Raw genomic sequence first — 26,886 nt, 5'->3', positions numbered from 1 at the left:
GGTAACCAGCGAGGACCTGAGACAAATCTCCCCATTCTTCCCATCTTGCAGAGGAAAACCGAGCAGGATATACCAATGTATCACCGTTCATGGTCATAATGTTGGCTTGTTCCCTTGTCAAAGCAACCCCAGCATACTCACAAATAAAAGCACCAGCATGCAATACATCCAAAGACCGCACTCCCCAACCCGTTTCAAGTGACCTAAACACTTCGAGCCTATTCTTCAAACCGTTTTGAGTCACACGGTTTCGGCAAGTTGGAGGGCACTGACACGCCGGTCCACATTCATGTATCAATGGTTTCAATCTTATCAACTTCCCATGGTAATCATAAGCAAACTCACCTGAATTCTTGGCTTCACAAATGCAGCCACTGGTACAACCTGTGATACAGCTGCATCCACTTGCACTACCACTCCCTTGAATGAATAAGCCAGGGGGAAATGAAGCTTTAGCAAGGTACTCATAAAACAAAGGTTCTTGATCACTGTCAATGTCATTAAACAAATAGACAGGAACATTCTCTTTCCTATTCGAGATATCGAAACTGATGTAACCTGTCGGCCTGACAGACAACGGGTTGTTTTTAAGAGTACTAGCAAGCTTCAAAATGGAGCTACCCATCTCAGCCTGCCCATCAATTCTCTCCAGCCTAAATTTATACACACCAAAACCAGATATCCCAACATCGAACCAAGAATCAACAATCCTAAACAACCCATCGTAAACATAAACTCTGCTAGAAACAGAGTTCTCATACTTCAACCCTCTAATCACCCTGACTTCAATCCCATAGTACATACTCCGATCCATGGCAAGATTCCCACCTTCCAGCTTCTGATGTTCAGCTTGCTTTCCAAGCTTATCCTGCCCACCATGTCCTGTATATATGATCACATCTCCTTGATCATCATCATCCTCATACCCACCAGAAACAATCACACTAGTAGCAATAGGCTCTCCATTAGAGCTAAGACTCCCTGTAAGGTAATCAATCCCAGCTTGAGTCTGCCCATGTAAACCCATAACACACAACTCAAGCCTAAAGAAGAAGATGTCACCAACTTGAACACCAGGGATCGAACCCACGATTCGTTTATCACGATTCAGCCACAAGAAACAATCTTTCATCAACGAAGCAGCTTTACTATCAGGTCTACCTTTCCTAGTTCCTCCAAACCCTAGACGCTTAGCTTCTTCCATCATCATATAGATCCTAAGGGAATCATAAACCATCCTCGTCCTCCTCACATTTTCACGAAACTGTCTCTCACCATCAGGTCCAACATCAGTGATCCTCACAAGCTCCGACGAACGTTGCTGCGGCTTCGGCCTACGGGTAAAAACACCCGACGGTGGTGAAGCGTCAACCGGAACCGACTCAGGGTTAGGATTGTCCTCAACCGGTACGATTGCTCCGGTTAAGGAATCAAGAACCGTAACATCATCGTGACGTTGAAGCCGTTGAGCGAACGCGGACCTGAAAGTCTCGGCGACGTTGTCGGAATCTGAGTTTGAGGGTTCGTTGGATGATGAAATCGGGGCTTGTGGGTTTGAGTTTGGGAGTTGAAAAGCCAAGTTTTGGGTTGATTCAGTGATGGGTTCGAGCTTTGGGATTAGTGTAGGAGACGGATTCAAATGCGGATCTTGAAAAGGAATGTGAGATGAAGAACCCATCTCTTCAAAAATGGGTTTTTTTTTGTTCTCAGAGTAATCGAAGAGATGGGTTTCTTTTAAGCTACATCCATGGCGAAAGCAGGAAGCTTTCTTCTTACTCAAACGTTCCTCCTCCTACTCCTATATATACAGGATTTACTCGAACGTTCTTAAGATTTTGCTATTAGCATAAACATGACAAATGATTTAGTGTATTAACTCCAAAAATTTAGGCAATAGGAAAAATCAAAAATCAAAAATTTCATACCTCTTTTTTTTTTTTTTTTTGGTTTTGAAGATCTCTGGAGATGAAAATACAGAGAGCTCTCTCCTTGGGGAATCGTGATGTCTTTTTGTATTGGTGTGTTTGTTTGGTGCATATATTGAACCAAACCAACCATACCATAAGCATTTATTTCTTATTAGTAACACTTAAGATTTTTTTTCTAATTTTGTGTATTAAAATAATTGGTATTTTTTAATTTTTTCTATTAATGTATTAGTTTTATTATAACTTTATTCTATAATTTGATTTCTTACTTTTCAAATTAAATAATTTCTTAACTTATATATAAAATCATTAACACATAAGATTTACTAAAAGTATTGAATACAGAAATAAAGGAAATATACATCTCTCCATATTGGAAATTTACTTTTCTTAATATCTATTTTTTTTCTATTTATTTGTAGTCAACTAAAATTTTAAAGTGATAAAACATTTTAATTAAATTTCATTAATTTTAATTTTTATAAATATAATAACACTGAAATTCTTTTTTTATTATTTTTCTATCTTACTTAGTTATATACAAATTTTCGTATATACTAATATTACTTTTTATAGAGAAACATTTATCTTTTAAAATAAATATTACGAGATTTGTTAATAAAAATACATATATATAAGAAAAACAATCAGAAAAACAACCTTTTATATATTAATTGAAAAAACCTATGAGACTAAAATTTTGAAATTTGAAGAAAAAGTCATAAGAAAGAGTATAAAATATGAATGCAAATTCCTTTTCATATTTATTTGTCTATTTATAACATAAAAATATTTATTTAGTTTTATATATTAACAATATACTGACATGTGGTACCCCAAACTCCTACTATCAGAAATTGACGTTTTGGTACCTAATTTGGTACTTTTCTTCATTTTGTAAATAAAGTTTTTCTTTGAAAAAAAACAATTTTAAGTGCATGACGTAACTCCAGATTTCCAAAATTAAAAACCTAATATTAAATGCATAAGATTTTACATATTCCATGTTGATTACATATCTCATATTCATGTTTTGATAATTGAATTCTATTTTAAACCTAATATTGAATGCATAAGATTTGCATATTCCAGGAACATTACATATTCCATATTCATGTTTTGATAAATGGATTTCATTATATATAAAAAGAAATTGAATAAATGCACCATATTTGACTTCATCATAATACTTTCCATAATTTAAACATTCATATGTTTCAAAATATAAACTGCTTTAACTGAAAGTACACAGATTAAATATATATATTTTAAAATATTCATGAAAAAACTATAACATAAAAAACATAAAATACTAAATTAATCTGTAATCTTTTCGTAATAATACGTATTAAAACTAAAAAGTTGAGAAGCGACTAAAAAAGACAATATGTTCTCTCACATAGGCAGTTTCTTTTCCACTTTCTCATCGATGATTATCGCCACGTTGAGATTCACGATCCAGCGTGATGCCCTATCAATGGTTGCAAAATTTATCCTATATATTCACCGGATTATGAATCCGAAAATCATAAACAATATCCCAATTTCACTAGCAAATTTCTATCCTTTTCGATTCTACCATACCCTTTTGAAAATAGATGATAATTTAGGGCGAGCAGTCGAAGATATCAGTCTCGGTACTAATGACAAACCCTTTCACCCTGTTGGGATAATCAACCAAGCGGTGACCGAGAATCACTTTGTTCGGATAGAGCGTCATGTCCTCCCTAGAAGACAACACATTCCTATAATTGTGGCTTCATTACCACAAATTGCATTGATGCGGGTGGTCAATTCCAATTCATATACTCCTCTGAAGAAGAATTGGAGATGGTGTAGAGATGAAGTCCCTGGGGTTTCAATGATCGCATTTCTGTTATGCAACGATGGTTTCCACATCAACCACTGATCAACTTCATTTTTTCTAGATTCAGATCTGAGGAATACATAGTACGAGTTCAAGGAGACGCAATGAAGTTGTGGAGGAGCAACATGTACGAGTTCAAGAAGACGTAGTAAGTGAAGATGAAAATTCTGAGGAACCTGAGTTTTTATAGATCCTAATCATGATTGTCTTACTGAAGTTTTGGATGATGAAGGTCACTACAACATGTATTATATCGAATTAAATACTAGTGAGCTTTTTAATCGAGTTCCAGTTTTTGATAATTTCACAGGTGATATCTTAGAGAGTGCTAGTCGTTGAGCCTATTCAGATAATATCCATCCTTTTTAATTCATGAATTTTCCAAGTCTCAACAATTTGGATGCAGTCTCTTGTAAGGATCATGGAAAGCGCAAGCTCGATGATATGCTGGATACTTCAGAGAAAACTGGTTCCCTTAAGTTGCATATCAGGGAACGTGGTGAAGGGAGTGGCTCAATTTCGTCATAACCTGTCTTGCCCAGAGGTGTTGTGGGCCCTAAACCACCACTGCCTCCATAGATCTTACGGTTTGACACCTCAATGGGATACGTAATAAGTATCTCCCAAAAAATGATATGCCTTCTAGAAACAAAACAAAAGGACGATAAAATCTGGGCCTGTTGCTGTGAGTGAGGTTATGATTCATGTGTAATAGTCCCACCAAATGGTGTAAATGGTGGGATTGCTTTCTTTTGAAAAAAAGTGTTTCTGCTTCTAATGTTTTTTAATCTTCTAATCTTATAGATATGCAAGTTGAATCAAGTGGTTTTTTCTTCTACTTATCTTTTATCTATGTTTATCCGGATCCTTTTTTAGAAATGAGTTATGGAAAAGTTTAGAGAGAATATCAACAACAAGACACACTCCTTGATTATTAATAGGTTATTTTAATGAAATAAGAGGGAATGAGGAAAATCAAGGTGGCTCTGGACAACCAAAGAGATCTTTGCAGATTTCCAAAGAATGATTGGTACTTGTGATCTTAATAATTTGAGATCAGTGAGTAATAGATTCTCTTGGGCAGGTATTGTCACTCTACATATGTTCAATGCTGCCTGGACATGATGGTAAACTCTCAATGGTTGACGCATTATCCTTCTTCTCAAACATCTTTTCTCCCGTTTGAGGGCTCAAAGATGTATTGAGTTCAGTTTCATTATGATAAAATATATTTTGATAAAGTCATAAAGAGGGTTTCAGAGATTCAGTTTTGGAAAGTTGGTTTGATTATAATAGCGCAACAATCCCTTTAAGTAGAAATATAAATAGCAAAACAATGAAACTACTTACCCGAATATAACCAACTTCATATAAAAGCTATGTTTTTGTCGATATTCGAACCTAATACCTCTTCACTTTTGAGCGAGTGTGATACGACAATGCCACGTAGATATTTTAACGATTTAATTCATTTTGCATTGTACAGTAAAACCTCTACAAATTAATAATGTTGGGACCAACACATTTTATTAATTTATAGTGATATTAATTTATCTATAAATTAATAATGATTATTTAGATATATTTTTAATTGTTTAAATTTTTTAAAATTATGAATTGGAACAATTATAGCAAAATAAGATTAAAATTTCGGATGTTATAAATTTTATGGTTTAGGAATTGAAATTGTAATATTTAGAAAGCATTATTGACAATAAATTACAAATACTATAGACAAATTGACTGATACACATGACATACATAAATTCAAATCTATGAATGATAATATCAATTCTCCTATTTTAATTATCTATCAAATTATCAAATTGTAAATGATGCATATCTAAAAATTAAAACTTTAAAATTTAATTATTTGTAAGACATGTTATAAAATATTTTAGAGAAATCATTATAGTTTGAAAATACAACATTACAATTGTTCTATAGAAATGAGCTTTAGGAGAAACATAAACTATTATTTACAAGATTATTAATTTATGATATTATTGGGACCAGATTTTACATGGAGATTTCAAAAAAATTATTATCTTATTATCTTATCGAATATTGTTAATTTTTACACTGGCCCGATTTGGGACCATCAAAATTTATTAATTTATAATGTTTATTAATTTATAGAGTATTAATTTATGGAGGTTTTACTGTATAAGGGACAAAAATTAAGGTTGAAAATACCAAAACCGGAACAACCGTTATCATATATATTTAGATCAAAATACCAAATTATAGTAGATAACAAAAATTTCAGAAAATTTTTAAACATATTTCTAACGCCCGTGAACTAAAATCTCAGTTCGGGTTTTGCATCGATCGATGCACCATTTGCATCGATCGATGCAAGGTTCACTTTTGTGGGACGACTTAAGTTAAATGCTCGTTTTATTGCGTTTTGGGTTTGGAAAACCCTAAGGATGAATATAAAAGGATAAGCTCGACGTTTTAGAGGGGTTTAGCCACTTTTTTTGTTCCCGAGAGAAAAAGAAAGAGAGAAAAACTTCTAAAAGTTCTTGAGAGCGTTATTGGTTAGTTCTAAGCTGTTTTTGGAGAGATTTGTCCATGTGAGTGGAGATCTGAAGCGGAGGACGTGAGAGAAGCTTGCTAGGAGGCTGTTTTCGTGGGTTTTAGGATCAGATTTCTCATTCTCAAAGATGAGTGTGTGACCATGGCTGATCTAAGCGATTAGATGTTTGTTTGTGTGTTTTTGGGTGTTTTTGGCTTATATGCTTGTAGGTGAATGTTTGTTGTGAGTTTTGTGGCCTTTGGATTCGGGTTCTGGCATCATGGAGCCGAGGAGAGTTGGAGGAAATTGTTCTCGGTGTTGTGTCGTGTGACTGCATCGATCGATGCAATTAGGGATTTGACGGAGACGCGAGAAATTGCAAGGAGTTCATTGGTTGATGCATATAGGGATTATGAGGATTGCATCGATCGACGCGAGGAGAGCGTCTGTCAACGTAAAGATGTTGCATCGGTCAACGAACGTCAGAGTCGACGCGCTTGTTCAGAGTTGTCTGGTTTACTTGTTTTTCTTTGTGTATTGATTGTGCTTGTCTCTTCGCTTGTGTGTATAGCCCAGTAGATGGGAGGATCGCCTCACAAAGTATTTATGATAATACTCATGCATCTCATTTGTGTTGTGGTACAAGTAAAGGCAAAGTGTGATCGTGGAATCAAGGCAGTGATGAGGATGATGTTCTAGAGGCTCAATTGTGTGTTTTATGCTGCTTTTAGGTGGCTAGAATGGAACATTGTGGTCTAGAAAAGTAGCCTAGGTGTCAGGTCATTTGATTCATGATATTTGCTTCAGAATTGTTAATTAGGATTGTTGGATGATTTAATATTGCTTATTTAGTTTATTGGATTATTGTTGGTTAATTGATGGTTTATTGTTTGTTATTTCTGCGGTTTGATTTATATGATGTTAGGATGTTAGTGAGTATGGGATCACTAGTTATTTATTATATTAAAAACAAAAAATGGGTCTGTCGTTTCAGTTTGGTATCAGAGCCCTTACAGTTCTAGGTACGGGTTCATTAGGCTTTGCTTTTGATGTTGTAGATTTACATGCTTTGATTGATAATAAATCTCTAATTTACATGTTTTAGACAAACAAATTTTTTGTCCATAATTTGTATTATAAATACCCTAACCTTAGCATTTTTAGGTCACTAACTGTAGGAATTTACATTTAGGCTACTTAAAGTGCTGCATTGTTGCATTTGTGCATTTTGGATGAAAACAGATATTTTAAAACCTAAAAAGAATAAAAAGAAGGGTTAAAAAGTTGCAGCTTTCACAAGGAAGGAACTGCTTACATTTATAGGATTTACACAGAAGCATCAAGAAGGAAAAATGAGGCCCCCGACCATACCACCCGATAATTGCCACATAGAACCTGATCGAGTTTATGACGAGACCTTCAAATATCGACTCGAATGAAGATTTTACGGTGGGATGCAGCTTCTGAGTTCTTCTTCAAAGTTATAGGAAATCGAGTTCTCTTTCCAAAGGTGGTGATTTGAAACCAATCGGATGTGCGGTTCAAGAGTTATTCCTGTTTTAGTGAGCGTATATACATCTAGATCGAAGAATGGAACCGACCGATCACCTATCCGATCATGCATCCAAAGTGGAGCTCGAGTTACACCTCGTGCAGCATGGTCGTATACCTGCTGATGTGGCTAGGTCAACCTGTTTTCTTATAATTACCCAATCCTTATGATCGTGTGGTACTTCGAGTTGTTCTTAATTTTTGTTCTTTCTGTTTTCTTATTTTTGTTCACCTTAGGTTGATAGATAAAACCCCCATTATTGCTTGGCTTGACTTGCATAGTTTTGATCATATCTTATATGCGAGCATAACAACCATTTGGATTGATAAACCATTGTACTACAACTGCATAGGGAATTGATACCCTGGGTGAAAATCCTATTATCAATTTGGCACCGTTGCCATTTGGTTGTTTTTTTTATTAAATTTAGGATTTCAGCACTTGCTAGATCAAGTTCGTTTTATTATTATTTGTTCTCGGTACTGACTGTTCGCTTGTGTGTTTTGGATCTTAGGTGAACCTACGCGACCCCCTACCTGATCCACACCCGAACCCTTACCCGATCCACAACCCGAACCCCTACCCAAACCTGTCTACCCGAGCACCTGCTCGTGTGACCTTTCGGATTCTTGATTGGGTACTTGTATACACCAACCGTTTGCCAAGAGAACCAAGACATCAAAGGACGGTATCATAGTAGAACAAGAAGAAGTGGGAATGGAAAACCCACATGATCAAACTGAACTTCAAAGGAGAAGGAAAAATTGATGATAGCGATGCTCCCACTACTCATACTCAGAGGTATGGGAGAGTGCCTCCTGCTGTCCACAACCTTCACAATCAAGAGTAGTCTGATATCAATGGTTCAGAGCAATATATTTCATGGACTGCCCACTGAAGACCCCTTGCACATCTTGATGAGTTTGACAGGCTCTGTAGCCTCACCAATATAAATGGAGTTAGTGAGGATGCCTTGAAGATGAGATTATTTCCCTTTTCTCTAGGAGATAAAGCCCATCAGTGGGAGAAGACTCTACCGCCTAGAAAAATCACCTCTTGGATTGATTGTAAGAAGGTCTTCCTTGCAAAGTTCTTCTCTAGTTAAAGGACTGCACGTTTGAGGAACAAAATTTTAGGATTTCTCCAACAGAATGGCGAGTCTTTCATTGAAGCATGGGAGTGCTTTAAAGGCTACCAAAGACAATGCCCACATCATGGATTCAACAATGCATCTTTGTTGAGTACTTTGTATAGAGGTGTTATTCCCAGTATCAGAATACTTCTAGACACAGCCTCCAATGGAAGTTTCATGAATAGAGATGTCGCTGAAGGTTGGGAATTAGTATAGAATCTTGCTCAGTGAAATGGAAATTATCGTGAGGAATATGATTCCAGCTCAAGGCGCGGTGTTGATTCTGACGAAGGGCATAGAAAGGAACTAAAAGCCTTAAATGAGAAGCTTGAGAGGCTGGATAAACTCCTTCTAACCCAGCGGAAGAAAGTACAAGTTGTTTGTGAAGATGAGCAGTTTATGGTCCTAAACTATCCACCACAACAACCCAAGCAGGCTCCTGCACAAGATCAGGACATGAAGAGCATGCTTCAGCAAATCCTACAAGGTCAAGCTATAGGAGCTATGGAAACAAGTAAAAAGCTCACAGAGGTGAATAACAAGATAGACTGCACATATGGTGCCCTTAATATCAAGATTGAAGCTTTAACTTGCAGAATGCTTCACCTAGAGAGCAAGGGTGCATCTCCTTCTTCTGGACTATTCAATGGGACTGCAATTAACAATCTCAAATATTTTGTCACTACCCAAACTATATCTCTCAAAGAACTACCTACATGATCAGATAGCTGATCGGGTGGTTTCATTCTTCGATCTGGATGTATATACGCTCACTAAAACAGGAATAACTCTTGAACTGCACATCCGATTGGCTTCAAATCACCACCTTTGGAAAGAGAACTCGATATCCTATAACTTTTTTGAATAACTCAGAAGCTGAATCCCACCGTAAAATCTTCATTCGAGTCGATATTTGAAGGTCTCGTCATGAACTCGACCAGGTGCTCTGTGGCAAATATCGGGTGGTATGGTCGGGTGCCTCCTTTTTCCTTCTTGATGCTTCTGTGTAAACCCTATAAATGTAACCAGTTCCTTCCTTGTGATAGCTGCAACTAGTTAACCCTTCTTTTTGCTCTTTTTAGGATCTAAAGTACCTATTTTCATCCAAAATGCACAAATGCAAGAATGCAACACCCTAAATGGCCTAAATGTGAATTCTTACAGTTAATGACCTAAAACTGCTAAGGTTAGGGTATATATAATGCAAAATATGGACAAAAAAAGGTGCTTAAAACATGTAAATTAGAGAGTTATCAGCTTGTTTTTGTGAATTGTTTGTGTTTATCTATTCGCTTGTGTGTATAGCCCAGTAGATGGGAGGATCACCTCACAGACTATTTGTGATAATACTCATGCATCTCAATTGTTTTTTATGGTGTAGGTAAAGGTAATGTGTGATCGTGGAATCTAGCGATGAAGGGGAGAATGTTCTAGAGGCTCGATTGATTGTGGTCTGGCTTTTTTAGGTTGCTAGAGTTGAGTCGTTAGAACATTGTTAGGATGCTGGTTATTTGCTTCTTGACTTTGTTGGATTATTATGAATACCTCGTCCCACGGACCCCACTAGCCCACCGTTAGTTGCCCCAATGGACCCCAAGCTGGCCCTGCAGGGTATCAATCCTAACCCCTTACTGTGGAAATCCAAATCCAGTAGTAGGTTATTGGTGCTCTAGGCGTTCCTCGAACCCTGGTCCCCACCCTTTAACAACCTTCCCACAGGACAAGCTGTCACCAATTGATCTGCAAGTCAATTGGTGACAGCTTGTCCTGTGGGAAGGTTGTTAAAGGATGGGGACCAGGCTTCGATGAACGCTTGGCGCACCAATAACCTACTGGTGGATTTGGATGAATAGTTCCTGTCCACCATGAGGGGTTATGATCGATGTCCTGCAGGGTCAGCTTGGGGTCCGTTGGGACGGCTAGCGGGGGGGCTAGCGGGGGGGGGTTTGCAGGGCCATGGACAGTCCATTGGGACAGCTAATAGGGTCCACGGGATGGGTTGTCATAATTAAGAAATTGTTAGACTTTGGTATTTGGTTATTTATTGGATTATAGGTATTGTTGTGTTATCCAATGTTGTTGATTGTTGTTAGAGTGTTAGTGAGTATGAGATCACTAGTTAAATGTCATGTTAAAAGAAAAGAAAATGGGAAGAGTTGTTTCAATCATACATCACACCTTTAGTTGACTTTGACAAATGTTAATTCTTCCTCCACAATTGAAGGTCAAGAAAATATCAAAATAAAAGCTATATTTTCTGACCGTGACCCAAATTTGATTACATTCTTCTAAAGGCGCTCTCTACTATTCAAACATTAATTAGCAATCACGTCTGATATGTGTATATTTTACACTCTTTCATCATGCATTTCTCATTCATTTTGTTCTCTTAACTCATTGTTTTGCATTGTTTTAAGTATCTTTTGCATAATATTCATATTAGATAGTCTTTGCATTGTTCTTGCATGCATCTTGCATATTGGAGTTGTTTCAGGTGTTTTAGGAGATGTCCAAACAATCAAAAGCAAAAATGGAGTAGGAGAGCAGTCCAACGATCCAACCTTCCACGTCTTTGATCGAGTCGAGTGAAGATTACTTTGGGATTCAGCTTTTGACATCTTCATCTAAGTTGTAGAGAATCGAGTCATCTTTCCAATACCGTTGTTTTCAAGACAATCGGAGGCGTGGTTCATAAGTTATCACTGTTTTAGTGGATGCACGTACGTTATGAATTCCGACTAGACCTGCACGCAAAGGAGAGCTCCCACTCGATCGGATATGTTAGCAGCAACTCGACCAAGACATCTCAGGAGGGCTCATGAGCACCCTCAAGGCGCGACTCGATTAGCAGCTCCTAGACGACACTTTTCAAGCTGCCTCTCGATCGATGATTTCAAGCTGCCACTCGATCGACGTTCTCAACCCGCCATTCGATCAAACATCCTAGACCCCGACTCGATCGACACTCTCAGGACGCGACTCGATCGACGCTATTAAACCAACGTCCCAATTTTGTTCTGAAGACGCGTCCGAGAAGGGTTCCTGAACCGACCTTTTATCTTGTCGTTTTATGTTTTAGGGCTTTCCATGTTTTACTATAAATACATTTTGTTAAGTCTCTACCCGAGACATATCGATTTTCCTTAAGGTTTACTAGCCACCTAAAACGTTCTCTAATCTTGTAATCCAGGTAGCTTTGATTTTATTGAGTTTTTGCATTGGATTACTTATACAAAGTTGTTCACCTCATTTTTATCTACCTCATGATGCTTGATTCAATGCTTTCTGAGTTTGTGTCCTTGATGATGATTTCCGGATCTGAGTAGTGTTAGAGTTCTTGAGGATGGGATAGATTAGGTGGAGGATCTTAGTATGTAGGGTGTTTAAGTTTAGATTCGTATACTCCCTTCTGGACTAGAGTTAGAAATACTAGTTTCTCTCTGATCAATTGGAACTAGGTCTTAGACATTTCCGCATCCAAAAGGTGTTTGATGAAATGTCTTACCAACTTGTGCCAAAGACTTGCATTCCTATCCTAAGAGATTAGTTGTCTAGGGTGTTCGTTGACGTGAATGAACTAGTTCGTCACGCCTGCTCGACCATGTTTCTCTAGCGAGAGCTAGGTTTGGAAGTGTTCGAGTTTGAGTAGCTTCTGCCAAGAGATTGGATTAGCTAAGTTATGATGTTCATTGTCTAGGGATAGTTTGCTTGTGGCATGTTAAACACTTAGTAGACTAGGAGACTCCGCCGACGTCAATTACTCCCATCCTTAGGACTTCTATCTTTTTGATTGATATTTCATTTCTGTTCTTCCTATCTAGTTCATGTTCAAATCGTTCTCTGCTTTTACTCATTCAGTTTCGCTTCTTGTCATGCATGTACGTTTCTAATCTTGTATTTCATTTCCGTTTTGCATTTCTATCATTCTAGGATTGTTAGACATAAACACTCTCTTTGAATTTGCTAGACTTGTAAGATCCTGATTGCATATTGAGTGATAGTAAAGTTTCCCAACTAGATTGACACCTTAAGCATTACAACTGCATAAGGTTAATTGAACGTACTAGGACATACAAAAATCCTAGTATCAACGTCATTGTTATTTTTCTTGATTAATTTGTCACCTACTTCTTTGTTCTCTAGGTGTAGAGTATTTAAAGGTGACTATTTCTATTAAACAAAATAAACAAAAGAAATTTAAATTAAAAATTATTTATAATTAAAACGAATGATTCCATTGCTTACACAAATCTTTCACTTAAATGTGTGTTAGATTTTTATCTAATTCTTTTGATTCTACTCAAGTCCATGTCAACCCATTGTTCCCTGAAGGTGCTTTTCTTAACAAGCGTACCATTCTCTACAATTACAATATTATGGGATTAAGTTATACCTTATTTAAGTTTTTTGCTTAATGCATTGTTTAAGACTTATCCCTTTCTGGTAAACATTGAGAAAGAGAACATATGGAATGGTAAAGATACCTGCAAGGTGTCGAAAGTTCTCTTGAAAGATGGCCTTAGTGAAGAAAAACTGTTGTTGTAACATCCTCGAGGGTGTTGGTGGAAACCAACAATTTTTGTTTCAACCGGTTTGTCTCAAATCGTTGATTTGGTTCGGTTTGGTTTAAGTGGAATCTGTAAACCAAGGTATTTAAGGCAGAAGTCGATGTTTTATGGGAGAAAAACCTATTTGTCGCCTCCTTTAGCCTTTTACCGATCTCCAAAAGTTCGAGAGAAGTTCTTGAGAGTTTTGGGGAGATTGTTGGACTTTTATAGCTGTTCTTGAGAGATCTAAGGCTAGGATCATGTTAGGAGCTAGTTAGGCGTGTGCTTTCATCAAGTTTTTGTCATAATCTTCTATGAAAGAGGTGAGTGCATGAAAAGGGCTGATCTAAACCTGAGATTCCTTTGTTTTGCTTGTTTTATGTCTGTTTTTAGTGTTATCGTGCATGCTTTTGGTTTGTTCGGGTTCCCATGAGTTTTTATGGCTGTTGGGTGAGTTTCAGACGATTTTGAGGAGTTGAAATATGGAAATTCGACTTTTGGCTTCGAACATAACGTGTCTGCGGAGTCGGTGTAGATCGACACCAGGTGGGTATCGGTCGACACCAAGGGGTTGACGGCGCCGAGTCTTGGCGAGTGTCAGTAATAGGGTTTTCAGGTCAATGAGGGGTGTCAGTCGACACCAACTTGGTGTCGATCAATGCCGACTCTGCAGACATGTTATGCTCAAAGCCGTTCCGTTTTCCTGGTTTGTTTGTGTTTGCTTGTTGCTTGTTTGACATCGGAATTCTCAGTTGCTTGTGTGTATAGCCCAATAGATGAGAGAATTGCCTCACTGAGTGTTTATGACAATACTCATGCATCTCAATTTGTGTTTGTGGTGCAGGTAAATGCAATGTGTGATCGTGGAATCAAGACATTGGAGAGGAGGATTTTCTAGACGCTTCATTGTTTGTTCTATGCTGTTGTTAGGTTTCTACAATGGAATGTAGTGGTCTAGAATGGATGTTTAGTTTGCTGGTTCCTTGTTCTATGACGTTTTATTTTAATGGTTTTGTTGGATTGATGAGATTGATTTATTCGTCTATTTAATTAATTGGGTTAATGTCTGGTGATGTTCACATATTTTACCTTGTCTTACCTTAGTTTATTTACACATTTTGCATCTTTTACTAGCTTGTTAGGTCATCATTGAGTAGCTTTAGGGCTGTTTATGCATTAGGGTAGATTTGCATTGCATTGCATTGTTTCTTGCATAAACAGGTGATTTAGGACCCAATGGAGCATGGATAAGTGCTGAGGGAGAGTGAAGCCATCAAGAGAAGCAGACAAAGGAGCTAGAGCAGAAGAGAATCAAGGTCCGGGAATTCACTCGACCACCACACTCGACCAGACACTCGACCGTGTGCTGAGAGGGACTCGACCGACTGAAAGGAGCAGAAGAAGACCTGACTCGACCGAGCACCTGGTCGAGTCAACCGAGCCGCCTCTCTATTTTGTCCTGTAGCCACTTTACAGGGGAAGAATATCACAAAAACCTAGTTTTTACCCTTTTTGGGATTTTAGCTTTTAAGTTTACATCATCAACACTTTTAAGCTTTTTCCTTTGATTTTTGTACCTTGTTGCTTCTGTAACTTTTTGGGTATTGAGAATCTAAGTTTATTTCCTTGAACAAAGTTGTAGATCTTCATCTTATTTTTCTAATCATGCAAGTTTCATTGATTTCTGGGTTTATGATTTTGTTCATCATGTGTTGTTCATCTGAGTAGTGTGTTAGGATCTTAGGGATGGATTAGGCTGGATGAGAGTTATGGTAGTTTAGACTGACCAAGCTTGATTGTTTAAATATCTCTTCTGGATTAGGCATGCTCTATGTTGTTCTTATATCTGAGGGGGTAAGAACAGATCCAAGGTTGCTTAGCATCATACCAATGTTTAAGCTTCTGGATAATACTAATGCTAGAGATTACTGCTCCTATCCCAAGAGATTGGTTGTGTAGGAAGGTTTTTGACATGTGATGATCTGGATCTTTATGTCTGCTTTTATATGCAATAGCTAGTGAGAACTAGATCTAAGAGTATCTAAGCTTGATTGTTATTGTCATGAGAATGGATTAACAAGTATTGGAAGATCATTGTCTAGAGATAGCTCGCTGTTGATTGAGGTTTGTTGGTCAGTTTAGATTAGTATAGCTCAAGTCCAGCCCATGAATCAATCCCTAGGACCTTCTGTGTTTATTGATTTCTCTAGTTGATTACTGTTACCCGCTTTCTGTTTGATTTACTTTCAACCAGCTCTGTTTGATTGTTAAGTTCTGTTTCTGTTCTTCGTAGCTTCCTACTCGACCCAGTACTCGATCGAGCATACGATCGAGTGCCTGCTCGAGTATGTGTCCCAGTTCTTGCTTTATGACCTGCATCCTTCTAGTTTCATTCCTGTTTCATTGCATATCTTAGTGTCAGTTATTACCTTGCATTTAAACCGTCATCTTAGTAGTTTTACATTCTGCATTTACATTTTTTTCATCAATCAGTTACACCACAACCACTTCATATTTGGCTTAACTTAGATAAGTGTCTACATCTTGACTGCTTACATCATACTCATTATGGATTGACATCTCTTATACTGCAACTGCATAAGAGAAATTGAAGCCTCTTGCATTCCACCTTATTCCACAAGTTTAAGATTAAGTTCTATTGTTACACTTCATCATTACTGATTTGAATCTTCATCTGCTTGGTTGTTTTGAGTTTCAGGTACCATCTCGACCCTGCACTCGACCTTGCACTCGACCGTCTGCACGTTCGAGTTATCGATCAAGTCACCAAGACATATTCAATCAGTCCTCCAGTTTCAGTCAATTCGATCCTCAACTCGAGCCGGTGCTCGACCAAGTATCCGTTCGAGTGGTTGATCGAGTCACCAACAAAGGTTCACTCAAGCTAGTGCTCCACTGTCTGTCAGTTCGAGTAGGTGATCGTGTCCGTACATGCAAACCTGATCGAAAGGAAACAAGAACCTTGAAAGATACATTGAGCACATCAACCGTTTATCAAGAGATTTGAGGCAACAGAGAACCAGAATCCTTCCAGAACAAGAACACCAGCTGCTCATGGATCCACCCATACAGAGACCAAGACAGATTGGAGCAGGTGATGCTCCAAACACTCACACACAAAGGACAGGAATAGTTCCACCTGTAGTAGCAAATAATAATTTTGAGATAAAAAGTATGCTGATTACTATGATTCAGGCAAATAAGTTCCATGGTCTGGCTATGGAGGATCCCTTAGACCATCTTGATGAGTTTGATAGGCTCTGTGGCCTGACCAAGATTAATGGAGTAAGTGAAGACAGTTTCAAGCTCAGACTCTTCCCATTTTCACTTGGAGATAAAACTCACTTGTGGGAGAAGACTTTACCAACAAGAGCAATCACAACCTGGGATGGCTGCAAAAAGGCTTTCCTGGCCAAGTTCTTCTCTAATGCAAGGACTGCTAGACTAAGGAATGAGATATCTGGTTTTGCACAGAAGAATAATGAGACTTTCTGTGAAGCATGGGAAAGATTCAAAGGCTACCAAACCCAATGTCCTCATCATGGGTTTAGTAATGAGTCCCTACTTAGCACACTGTACAGAGGAGTTCTACAAAGATCAGAATGTTGCTGGACACTGCATCAAATGGGAACTTTCTTAACAAACATGTGGATGAAGGATGGGAACTGGTAGAAAACTTAGCTCAGTCAGATGGAAATTACAATGAAGACTATGATAGGACTGTCAGTTTGTCGAACCTGCCCAGGATGAGAAGTACAAGAAAGATTTGAAGACTGTGCATGAAAAATTAGACAAAATTCTCTTGACTAACATTCACTTTTTTGCTGATGAAAATACAACAATCCAAGCTGGGGAGAATGAAATGACTGAGTTGTGTTATGTTCAGAATCAAGGTGGTTTCAAGCCTTACAACCATTTCAAGAACAACAATCTGTCTTACAGAAGTACTAATGTGGCAAACCCACAGGACCAGGTTTATCCAGCTCAACAGCCCCAGCAACATAACAATTATGTACCCAAGCAGCAAAACCAAGGTTTCCAGGCTCCAATGTGTCCCCCACCAGGGTTTCAGACTAATCAAAGCCAGGAAACAGATTTAAGAGCTATGATGCAGCAAATGCTACTTGGACTAGCAAATGGGCAGCTTGAGACAGCAAAGAAGTTAGCTGAGTTAAACCAGAGGCTAGATTCTTCTTACAATGATCTGAATATCAAGTTTGAGAGTTTGAATTCTAAACTCAAGTTCATGGAGAGCAACATAGCTTCTACATCAGCTCCTAAGCCAAACCAACTCCCTGGTAAGGCTGTTCAAAACCCAAGAGAGTTCACAACTAAAGCAATCCATTTCTATGAGGAAGCTGTCACTGAGGACAGTGAAGTTCAAGCTGTGGAGGATTTGTCACAGGATAAAGCTCAGAGTGAAGGTTTTACACAGCAAACTGAAAACAGAGTACCACTCGACTGTGTACTCGACCACTCAGACGATCGAGTGCGTGATCGAGCTGATCCCATAGAAGTTGCTAAACCTGTTAGATACATCCCTCCTGCTTACAAGCCTCCTCTGCCATTCCCAGGGCGTTTCAAGGAACAAAAACTCAAGGAACTCAGGGAAATAATTGAAAAAAAGGAATTGATGGCTTTGAAAGAAGAGTTTATCATTCAGTACAAAAAAGAAGAGAGAGGGTCTGCTTTGGAACAGTATGCTCCATACCCTCTCTACCAAAACATGCTACTTGAGATATCACATCAGAAGGCTCAGAATCAGAATAAGAAGGATCTTGAGGAGATTGAGAGAGCCATCATTCCAACCAAACTTGAAGACCCAGGTCCATTTGATCTACCTTGCTCATTCAGCTATTTGCATTTCAACAAATGCTTGTGTGACCTAGGAGCATCTATCAGTGTAATGCCCTACTCCATTGCACAGAAGCATGGGTATACTGACTTCCAGCTTAGTAATCTCTACTTGTGTCTAGCTAATGGATCACATAAGGATGTGGTTGGTAAGATGGAAAATTACCCAGTCAAGATAGGCAAGGCCAGAATTCCTACTGACTTCCTCATTATAGACATGGATAAAGAGTTGGAAGACCCTATCATCCTAGGAAGACCATTCCTAGCCACTGCTGGAGCTGTAATTGATGTCAAGGAAGGGCTGATAACTTTGAACATAGTTGAGGGTCTGATCATGAAATTTGATATTAACAACCCAACCAACTTGCCTTCTAGAGGCCAGCCCTTTGTTCTTAAAGACAAAAGAGATCATGAGGTCTCAAGTGAAGTGAGAACTCCAAAGGCTAAGTTCTCTTCTGATGAGGATTCAGTTGAAAAGCTCAAGGGCTCAGTTCAAGAGTTGACTAGCTTGGTGAAGGAACTTCAGGTTCAGATCAACAAGAGGTCTTTGAAGAAAGCAAGACTAAGGTTCAAGCTTAAGCAGAAACAGGGTTCAAGTTTAAAAGGTGAAGTGATTAAGAATCAGCTTCACAGTGATCAAGTTACACCAGGGAGGATCTCATCACCTCCTTGGTCTCCAAACCAACCCTGAAAAGGCATCAAAAGTCAAGCTCAGTGACTTTAAACAAGCTCACTAGGGAGGAAGTCCCTAAGGTATCATTGTTCATAAGTTTTATTTTCCTTGTAGTTTTGATATTTTTCTTTCGAACTTTTGTTGGACAGGCCTTTATTAGAGAGAATAGATGGGTTTAGGAAGGATTGAACTTGTAGAAAGGAGTTTTTGGAGCCACTCGACCAGCCCACGAGGGGTACTCGATCGAGTGACTATAGGCCCAGGCCCACTCGGTTAAATTTCTCTTTTGCTCGATCGAGTGGAGGGAGAAACAATTTCGAAAATTTGAATTTTGGTCAAGCACTCGACCACGTGGGGTCGAGTGGTGGGGTCAAGTGACATCAAAAGTGAGTCAAAGAATCCCAATTCAAATTTGAATGGTATGGACGCTCCACTCTTGTCTTCTTGTCCTCTCTAGCCTCTTTAGAAGAAGCAAACTCGATTTTAGTCTCTCATACTCTCTCATTTGCTAAAAAACACTAAAAATCTAACTTGAAATCTCTCACAAGTTTTATCTTCTTGCTCAAGCTTAGTTCTTTGGTTTTTGGGTTACTAACCTATTAACTTTGAGCTTTGAGTCTAGCCTTTCAGTTCTCTTTGCAAATGTCTTCAAGGTCTAGAGAGACATCACAACAAGCTGCCATTCGTGAAGCTAAAGGAAAGAAGGCTGTTGATCGATTCATGGATCGCCGTGATGCATCTTTGGTCACATAGAGAGAAACTGGTGAACGCACTCGACCGCGTACTTGAGGAGGCAACCGACCGAGTGCTAGCTCGAGTAGGGGGTCGAGTGGCTTTTCGAAGAAGAAAAACCAACTTGTTGAGGAAGATCCAGAGCGGACAGAGAGTGATGAGGAGATGGAGTTTACTCTTGAGGAGCACATAAGAAGACATAGGGCAAAAGGGAAGAGGCCAGCTCAAGAACACCAAGAAGAAGGGAATGTAATTGAAGAAGAAGAAGGGAATGTAAGTGAAGAAGAAGAAGAGATGGAAGAAGAAAATGGTTCTCAAACCCCAAGCCAACTCAATGAACCTTCATGAATATGGGTTTCCAAGGAACAAGATATCCCCATAAAGAAACCATGGAGAAGCTGGGTATGGCTGAAGATATTGAGTTTCTGTTTGAGAAATGCAACCTAAGCAAATTCATGGGATTGTGCTTGGAGGGGTATGGGGAAGAGAGTTGTGAATTTCTATCCACCATCAAGCTTCATCTCTTCACAAGTATGGACCAAGACATGGGAGCTGGTTACATTGACTTCACCATCAAGGGCAAGAAGTATGAGCTGTCACTCAAGCAGCTAGCCACACTTTATGGGTTTGAAGTTGGAAGTGAAGAGGACATTGTCATACCCAAGGAGGAACTTTTTCTGTTTGGGAAACAATTGGAGACAACAAGCTTTATTCTTTTTCCAAGACCAAGAGTTCAAAGATAAGGAGTCCAGTCCTAAGGTACTTCCACAAAGCTTTAGCAAACACATTCTTTGCTATGAAGGAAACTGGAAACTTGAATTAGGGAGAGCTTAAGATGATTGATGTAGCACTCTATGGAATAATCACACAAACAAGAGATGGGACTGTTGTCCTTGGGAGCAGGGTGGATACAGATTTGGCTATGGTCCTCATTGACCAATTCATCTATTATAGAAGCTGGGTTAGCAAGCTGCACAAGAGGAACTCAACTGGAGTTCAAACCATTGGAGGCATCATCACTCCAATCCTTATAGCTGCAAATGTACCACTTCAAGGAGAGAAAGCCAAACCAAGATGAATAGACACCCAATATCTCACATCCACCCTCATTCTAGCAAAGGAGTTGCACCATGGGAAGCACCTCTTCAACTTTGAGCATCCAACAGTGGGGAAGACTCAGCTTGTTCTACCTAATCAAGCACTCACCACCATAAGAGAAGGGCTGAACATTGACTTTTGGCCAGCTGCTGAATTCTTGTTTGAGGGTACAGTCCAAGTAAGAGAGGATCAAGCTAGAGATGTGGAGATGGCTGATGGGGAAGAACAGTTTTATTTTGAGGAGTATGAACCAAGCCCAAGAGATAGTAGAGGGGTTAGAGAGACAAGCAAAAGGGTAACAATTTTGCAAAAGTGGAACAAGTGGCATAAAAGACTGTGGATAAATTGAAGAAGAAGATGGGTAAGATGGCTAAGTCCATAAAGAGTTTAAAAGAAAGAAATTGCTGAGCTAAAGAGTGGAGATTCATCACCAGCACCATCAAGACCTTTGAGGAGGAGGAGCTCAACTAGAGCATTGTCCAGAGCTGAAAATCCAGTGTTACCAGCTAGAGCTTCACTGCACAAGCCAATTCAGAGGGAGAGAGGTTCAAGCCGCACAGAACTTCAGTTTCTGATGCACTCGACCGGTGCACTCGAGAACCCACTCGACCGAGCGCCTCCGATGTACTCGACCGAGCACCTGCCCAATCCTTCCTATGGCTTTCCAGCTCCAACAGGTTATCCACCTTATCCCTATGGTCCAGCTTACCCACTCTTTCCACCTCAGTACTTCATAGATCCAGCCCTTCTGCAACAATACTATGAGCACCAAGGTCAACCATTCTATCACCAACAGGCCACTCGACCACCCAGCTCGACCAATCACTCGACCGAGCACTCGGTCGAGCACTCGATCAAGTTGCAACAGATGGCCATAGTCGAGTATCTTGTTTCTCCACTTCCAAGTCAGGGCCATGACCCCAGCTACACATTTGACAGCATGAATGAGGATGTGGACAGCTTCTTCGAAAATCCATAAGGTACCAATTTCACCTTTACCTTGTAAATACCATTACATTTCTTGTTTTGTTTTGTTTAAAGTCTTGAATCCTCTTTCAAATTTCTCTTACACAAGGGACTGTGTAATTTAAGTTTGGGGGAGGGTTTGAGATGGCATTTGACATTGTTTTCTATTTTTTTAGTTCAAATTTTTAGCATTATCATATTAGAATTTGCATTTCATCTAAGGCATAGAAAAAACAAAAAAAATTGAATTTTTTTCACAAAAATCTTTAAAAAAACAGAGTGTTCATGTAGTTTGCATTGCATATGAGGATCTTGATTAGCATGTTTCATATAAAACTGTTTCATATTTGCATTAGGGATCTATGATGAGCTTAGCCTTGTTAACTTGTTTAAATTCACTAAACTAGGATCAATGCCCAAGTTAATAGTACTTTGATGCTAGTTGAGTGGTTAGAAACATAAGATTGAACCAAGTCTAGAATTCCTATATTGCATTCTGTCTAAACTGAAGCATGTTGTGAGATGAGACTAATTCCTATTTATAAGGACCTAATATTGACTATTAATTATCAGTTTTTGCATTGTTTTAAACTCATGGATACTTTATACATATTTGGATCATCTTTCCCATTTTCACCACTCTTGTTGATCCAAGTAGCTGATTTCATCATTGAATCAGTTTTCCCCCACCCTTAACCAACCCTTCTTTCAAGCCATGTTAAATCTTGTGTGTGTGAGGCCTGTTTTGGGATTGAGCTTGGTAGAAAGTGTTAGGTTTGAACTGACAAGAATAAAACCTTGTGTAGTTCTAGTTAGCATTCTTCAAACTAGATAGGACTAGGTGGTTTAATTTCTGGGTTTGGGACTTGGTGAGTTCAAAAAGAAAAGAAAAGTGTGAAAAGAGAAAGGAAAGGGTAAAGTCCTTAGGAGGGAAATGTTTTAAAGAAAATCCAAACTCTAAGTGAAAGAATGGGAGCATTAAAAGTTCTAAGTAAGATCCTGGTCAAAGAAAAGAAAGAAAGAAAAGAAGAGTCTAGTGAAAAGCTTTATGACTTGGGAAACAAGTAAGAGTAAGAACCTTAGCAAAAAAGAAAGAAACTCCACTCCACTAAGAGAAATCAAGTAAAAAAAAAAACCCCCTCCTAGGACAGAAAAATAGAGAGAAAAAGGGCAAAAGAGAAATAATGAAGTTAAAGGGTAGAAATAGGACATCATGAGTTTAGAATGATTAGGAACAAACACTTTGGGTGCCTTTGGGTAGACAAGGTTCTGTTCTTGTATGTGTCTAAGTGATCTTACCTTTAGCTTTCTTTTAAAGCTCAATCCACTTTTTGTGAGAGAACCCTTGTTATTGATAAGCCCCACTTAAAAGAGAGACCATTTTTATCTCTAAACCCTTATTACCAAGCCAAATGAGTTTAAGCATTGCATAATGAATGTTAAAGGAAATGGTTGATTTGGAAGTCTAAGGCTTGAATCAGTTAATGTTGTGAAAGGCTTGTCTAAAATCTTTGAGTACAGCTCATTCACCTTGCATCATAGTACTAGTAACTTGGACATTGATTCTAGTTCGTCTATTAGCATGTTTAAGGTTCTGAGATCCCACTTTCAAACTCCACTTTCCTACTCATGTCTTGTTTGTTTGCTTGAGGGCAAGCAAAGACTAAGTTTGGGGGTTTTGATGTTCACATATTTTACCTTGTTTTACCTTAGTTTATTTACACATTTTGGATGTTTTACTAGCTTTTTAGATCATCATTGAGTAGTTTTAGGACTGTTTATGCATTAGGGTAGATTTGCATTGCATTGCATTGTTTCTTACATAAACAGGTGATTTAGGACCCAATGGAGCATGGATAAGTTCTGAGGGAGAGTGAAGCCATCAAGAGAAGCAGACAAAGGAGCTAGAGCAGAAGTGAATCAAGGTCTGGGAGTTCACTCGACCACCACACTCGACCGTGTGCTGAGAGGGACTCGACCGACTGAAAGGAGCAGAAGAAGACCTGACTCGACCGAGCACCTGGTCGAGTCAACCGAGCCGCCTCTCTATTTTGTCTTGTAGCCATTTTAGGGCTTTCCTACTTTTCTATATATACCCTTTGTACTCTATGGCCGCTGACAAGCCACTTTACAGGGGAAGAATATCACAAAAACCTAGTTTTTACCCTTTTTGGGATTTTAGCTTTTAAGTTTACATCATCAACACTTTTAAGCTTTTTCCTTTGATTTTTGTACCTTGTTGCTTCTGTAACTTTTTGGGTATTGAGAATCTAAGTTTATTTCCTTGAACAAAGTTGTAGATCTTCATCTTATTTTTCTAATCATGCAAGTTTCATTGATTTCTGGGTTTATGATTTTGTTCATCATGTGTTGTTCATCTGAGTAGTGTGTTAGGATCTTAGGGATGGATTAGGCTGGATGAGAGTTATGGTAGTTTAGACTGACCAAGCTTGATTGTTTAAATATCTCTTCTGGATTAGGCATGCTCTATGTTGTTCTTATATCTGAGGGGGTAAGAACAGATCCAAGGTTGCTTAGCATCATACCAATGTTTAAGCTTCTGGATAATACTAATGCTAGAGATTACTGCTCCTATCCCAAGAGATTGGTTGTGTAGGAAGGTTTTTGACATGTGATGATCTGGATCTTTATGTCTGCTTTTATATGCAATAGCTAGTGAGAACTAGATCTAAGAGTATCTAAGCTTGATTGTTATTGTCATGAGAATGGATTAACAAGTATTGGAAGATCATTGTCTAGAGATAGCTCGCTGTTGATTGAGGTTTGTTGGTCAGTTTAGATTAGTATAGCTCAAGTCCAGCCCATGAATCCATCCCTAGGACCTTCTGTGTTTATTGATTTCTCTAGTTGATTACTGTTACCCGCTTTCTGTTTGTGCTTGAGAGACACACAAAGTTAAAAAGGGAGAGATGACATAATACAACAAAGTGATGCGGATGTAAAACAAAGAATGACATTCTCATCTAAGCATTAAGTATGTGTTTTGGTTCTAAAACTCAATCATCAAGGGGGAGATTGTTGGTGTTATGAAGATCGAGTTTTAGATGCTGCAGAGATATTTACTTGGAGATTAAGGGAGAGTTTGGAGATCATCAAAGTAGTAATTGAAGCTTATGTTGTGTGAAGCTTGGATTGTAAAACTCAATAAGAAAGGGAGAGATTGTTGATGTATTCTTAACTGAGTTTTACAACAAAATGAAAAGAAAAAGAAAAAGACATTTATGAAAGGCAAAGATGAAGATGAATATGTTGATGCAGTCGCTGCATTAGTTCAGAGTACTACAAGAAGTAGTTCAACGAAGCAGATAAGATGGATCTGAAATAAGGAAATCAGCTAAGGCGATTAATATTCAAACCCTGAAAGTTATGAAGACTAGAAGCTTGAAGAAGAGTCTAGAAGCATGAAGAGTTTCCTTTTTAGTAGAAAAGGAAACATGAAGAAGACTTTCCTATTCCTTAAAAGAAAAGGAAATTTGCAAAGAGATTTGGCAATTCCTATTAGGATTAGAATAGGAATTTAAGCTTGTATGGCTACGATCTATTGTGTATAAATAGGGGGCTAAGCCTTTGTAGAGGTTAGCACAAAAAAAAGCAAGAGAATTCTTAGACATTAAGGTTATGTAGGTTCTTGTAGGAAAGCATAACGCTTAAGGGGACTAAAGAGAGAGAGGGCAAAAAGTCAATTACCTTCTCCAAAAATGCCTAATCACACAAGTACGGGTAAAAATGCTTTATCTCAAAATTTTAACTCACAAAATACCTAATTCTATAAATATCCCAACTACATATGTATGATAACTTCACCAAACAACTATATATACATTAAGACTAACTTTAATAATAGATATGGTAAATGCCTTTCTCGAAGAACTTTACTAAAAACTATATCTTTAATGATTTTGCAGAAGAACTATACATGCACATATAGAATTGACAAATTGTTTTAAGAGAGTTTGATTAGATAAAGACTTAATAGGTAACAACCCGTACTATGTGCGGAATAAATCGATTTAAAGAAAATTATTATAAGTAAAATTATTAATATAGAACCAATATTTGTTTGTGTTAAATATTCTATGTAACTAAAGTTTTTTATTTATTTATTCAAAGCTGCGTTTTTCGTGTAAAAAATATGTTTCACCCGTGAAATAATTAAATGTGCAAGAGAAAATATTGATAAAATGTTACTATTTATTGCAACATTTCTTTTGTGTGGTTTAAAAATCAAATTCATATCTTTTATGTTTTATTTTATAATCATAACAATTTTCCATGTTTATTATGTAACCATAACAACATATACTAAATTACTCGGTAGTTTAATTAATTAATATTATTATATGTTAGTAACAATCGGATTCTAAACTAAATTTTCTGAACATAATCTAATTTATTGATTTAATATTTGTTATTAGGCTATTTAAATCTTTTAAGTTAGTCAGTTTGTTAATATTTTCTATATATAACGGATTATTACCAAAAAAACTATTACGAACAAATTAATGAAATTTCAAAATCAACGTATTCGTGTAAGAATACATTTCACCCGTGAATTATGTGAACGTGGTAAAGAAAATATTTATAAAATGTTACAATTTATGGAAATATATATTTTTGTGTGCTTTAAAATTCAAATTTTTTTTTTTTGTGAAGTGATTTTAGTGCAGTGGCCAAAGGTAAGTCTTTAATGCACAAGGCACCATCACACCCAGGGATCGAGTCCCGCTCCCTACGAATATAGGGATTAGGCTAATAGGACGGCTTGTTGTGACCCAATGATTGACAAAAAAAAACATTCAAATTTTTATATTTATGGTTAATCGAGTAACTATAACAATTTTTCATAATCTAATAATCACTCATTTAAATATATTATGATTTTGTTTGGGGTACTAAGTTTATTTATAATGAGAAGGGTTATTGTCTCATTCTTTTTTAATAGCACATAGATTAATGTACAATTAAAACGTATAT

At 37.8% G+C, this 26,886-nt stretch overlaps 2 protein-coding genes across 5 annotated transcripts in view; one reads left to right on the top strand and one right to left on the bottom strand.

The window, feature by feature from the left end:
* LOC104719111 (histone-lysine N-methyltransferase family member SUVH9) overlaps positions 1-2,025 on the bottom strand; it is a 3,748-nt gene extending 1,723 nt beyond the window's left edge. The window contains exons 1-2 of one of the 4 annotated variants that reach the window (XM_010436956.1): positions 1,926-2,025; positions 154-1,838 (exon numbers count right to left, since the gene is read on the bottom strand). In XM_010436956.1, the coding sequence (XP_010435258.1) occupies positions 154-1,678 (1,525 nt within the window). In that variant the 5' untranslated portion in view covers positions 1,679-1,838; positions 1,926-2,025. Of the gene's footprint in view, positions 1-6 lie in introns of all 4 variants that reach the window. The other 3 variants (XM_019230470.1, XM_010436957.2, XM_010436955.2) reach the window with 3 other exon arrangements.
* LOC109126858 lies at positions 16,788-19,284 on the top strand. Its single transcript, XM_019230744.1, has 5 exons — positions 16,788-17,066; positions 17,150-17,290; positions 17,455-18,650; positions 18,798-19,094; positions 19,245-19,284. The coding sequence occupies exons 1-5, from the start codon at positions 16,788-16,790 to the stop codon at positions 19,282-19,284; spliced, it is 1,953 nt and encodes a 650-aa protein (XP_019086289.1).

The sequence above is a fragment of the Camelina sativa genome, chromosome 10, assembly GCF_000633955.1.
Source record: "Camelina sativa cultivar DH55 chromosome 10, Cs, whole genome shotgun sequence".
Lineage (NCBI taxonomy): Eukaryota > Viridiplantae > Streptophyta > Magnoliopsida > Brassicales > Brassicaceae > Camelina > Camelina sativa.
The sequence above is the reverse complement of the archived record's forward strand: the minus strand, read 5'-3'. Positions and strand labels throughout refer to the sequence as shown.

Coding starts and splice junctions, on each gene's coding strand:
- LOC109126858 (XM_019230744.1), top strand. CDS start 16,788: ATGGAGGATCCCTTAGACCATCTTGATGAGTTTGATAGGCTCTGTGGC. Junction 17,067..17,149: donor ATAATGAGACTTTCTGTGAA/GCATGGGAAAGA, acceptor CACACTGTACAG/AGGAGTTCTACAAAGATCAG. Junction 18,651..18,797: donor ATTATAGACATGGATAAAGA/GTTGGAAGACCC, acceptor CTTGCCTTCTAG/AGGCCAGCCCTTTGTTCTTA.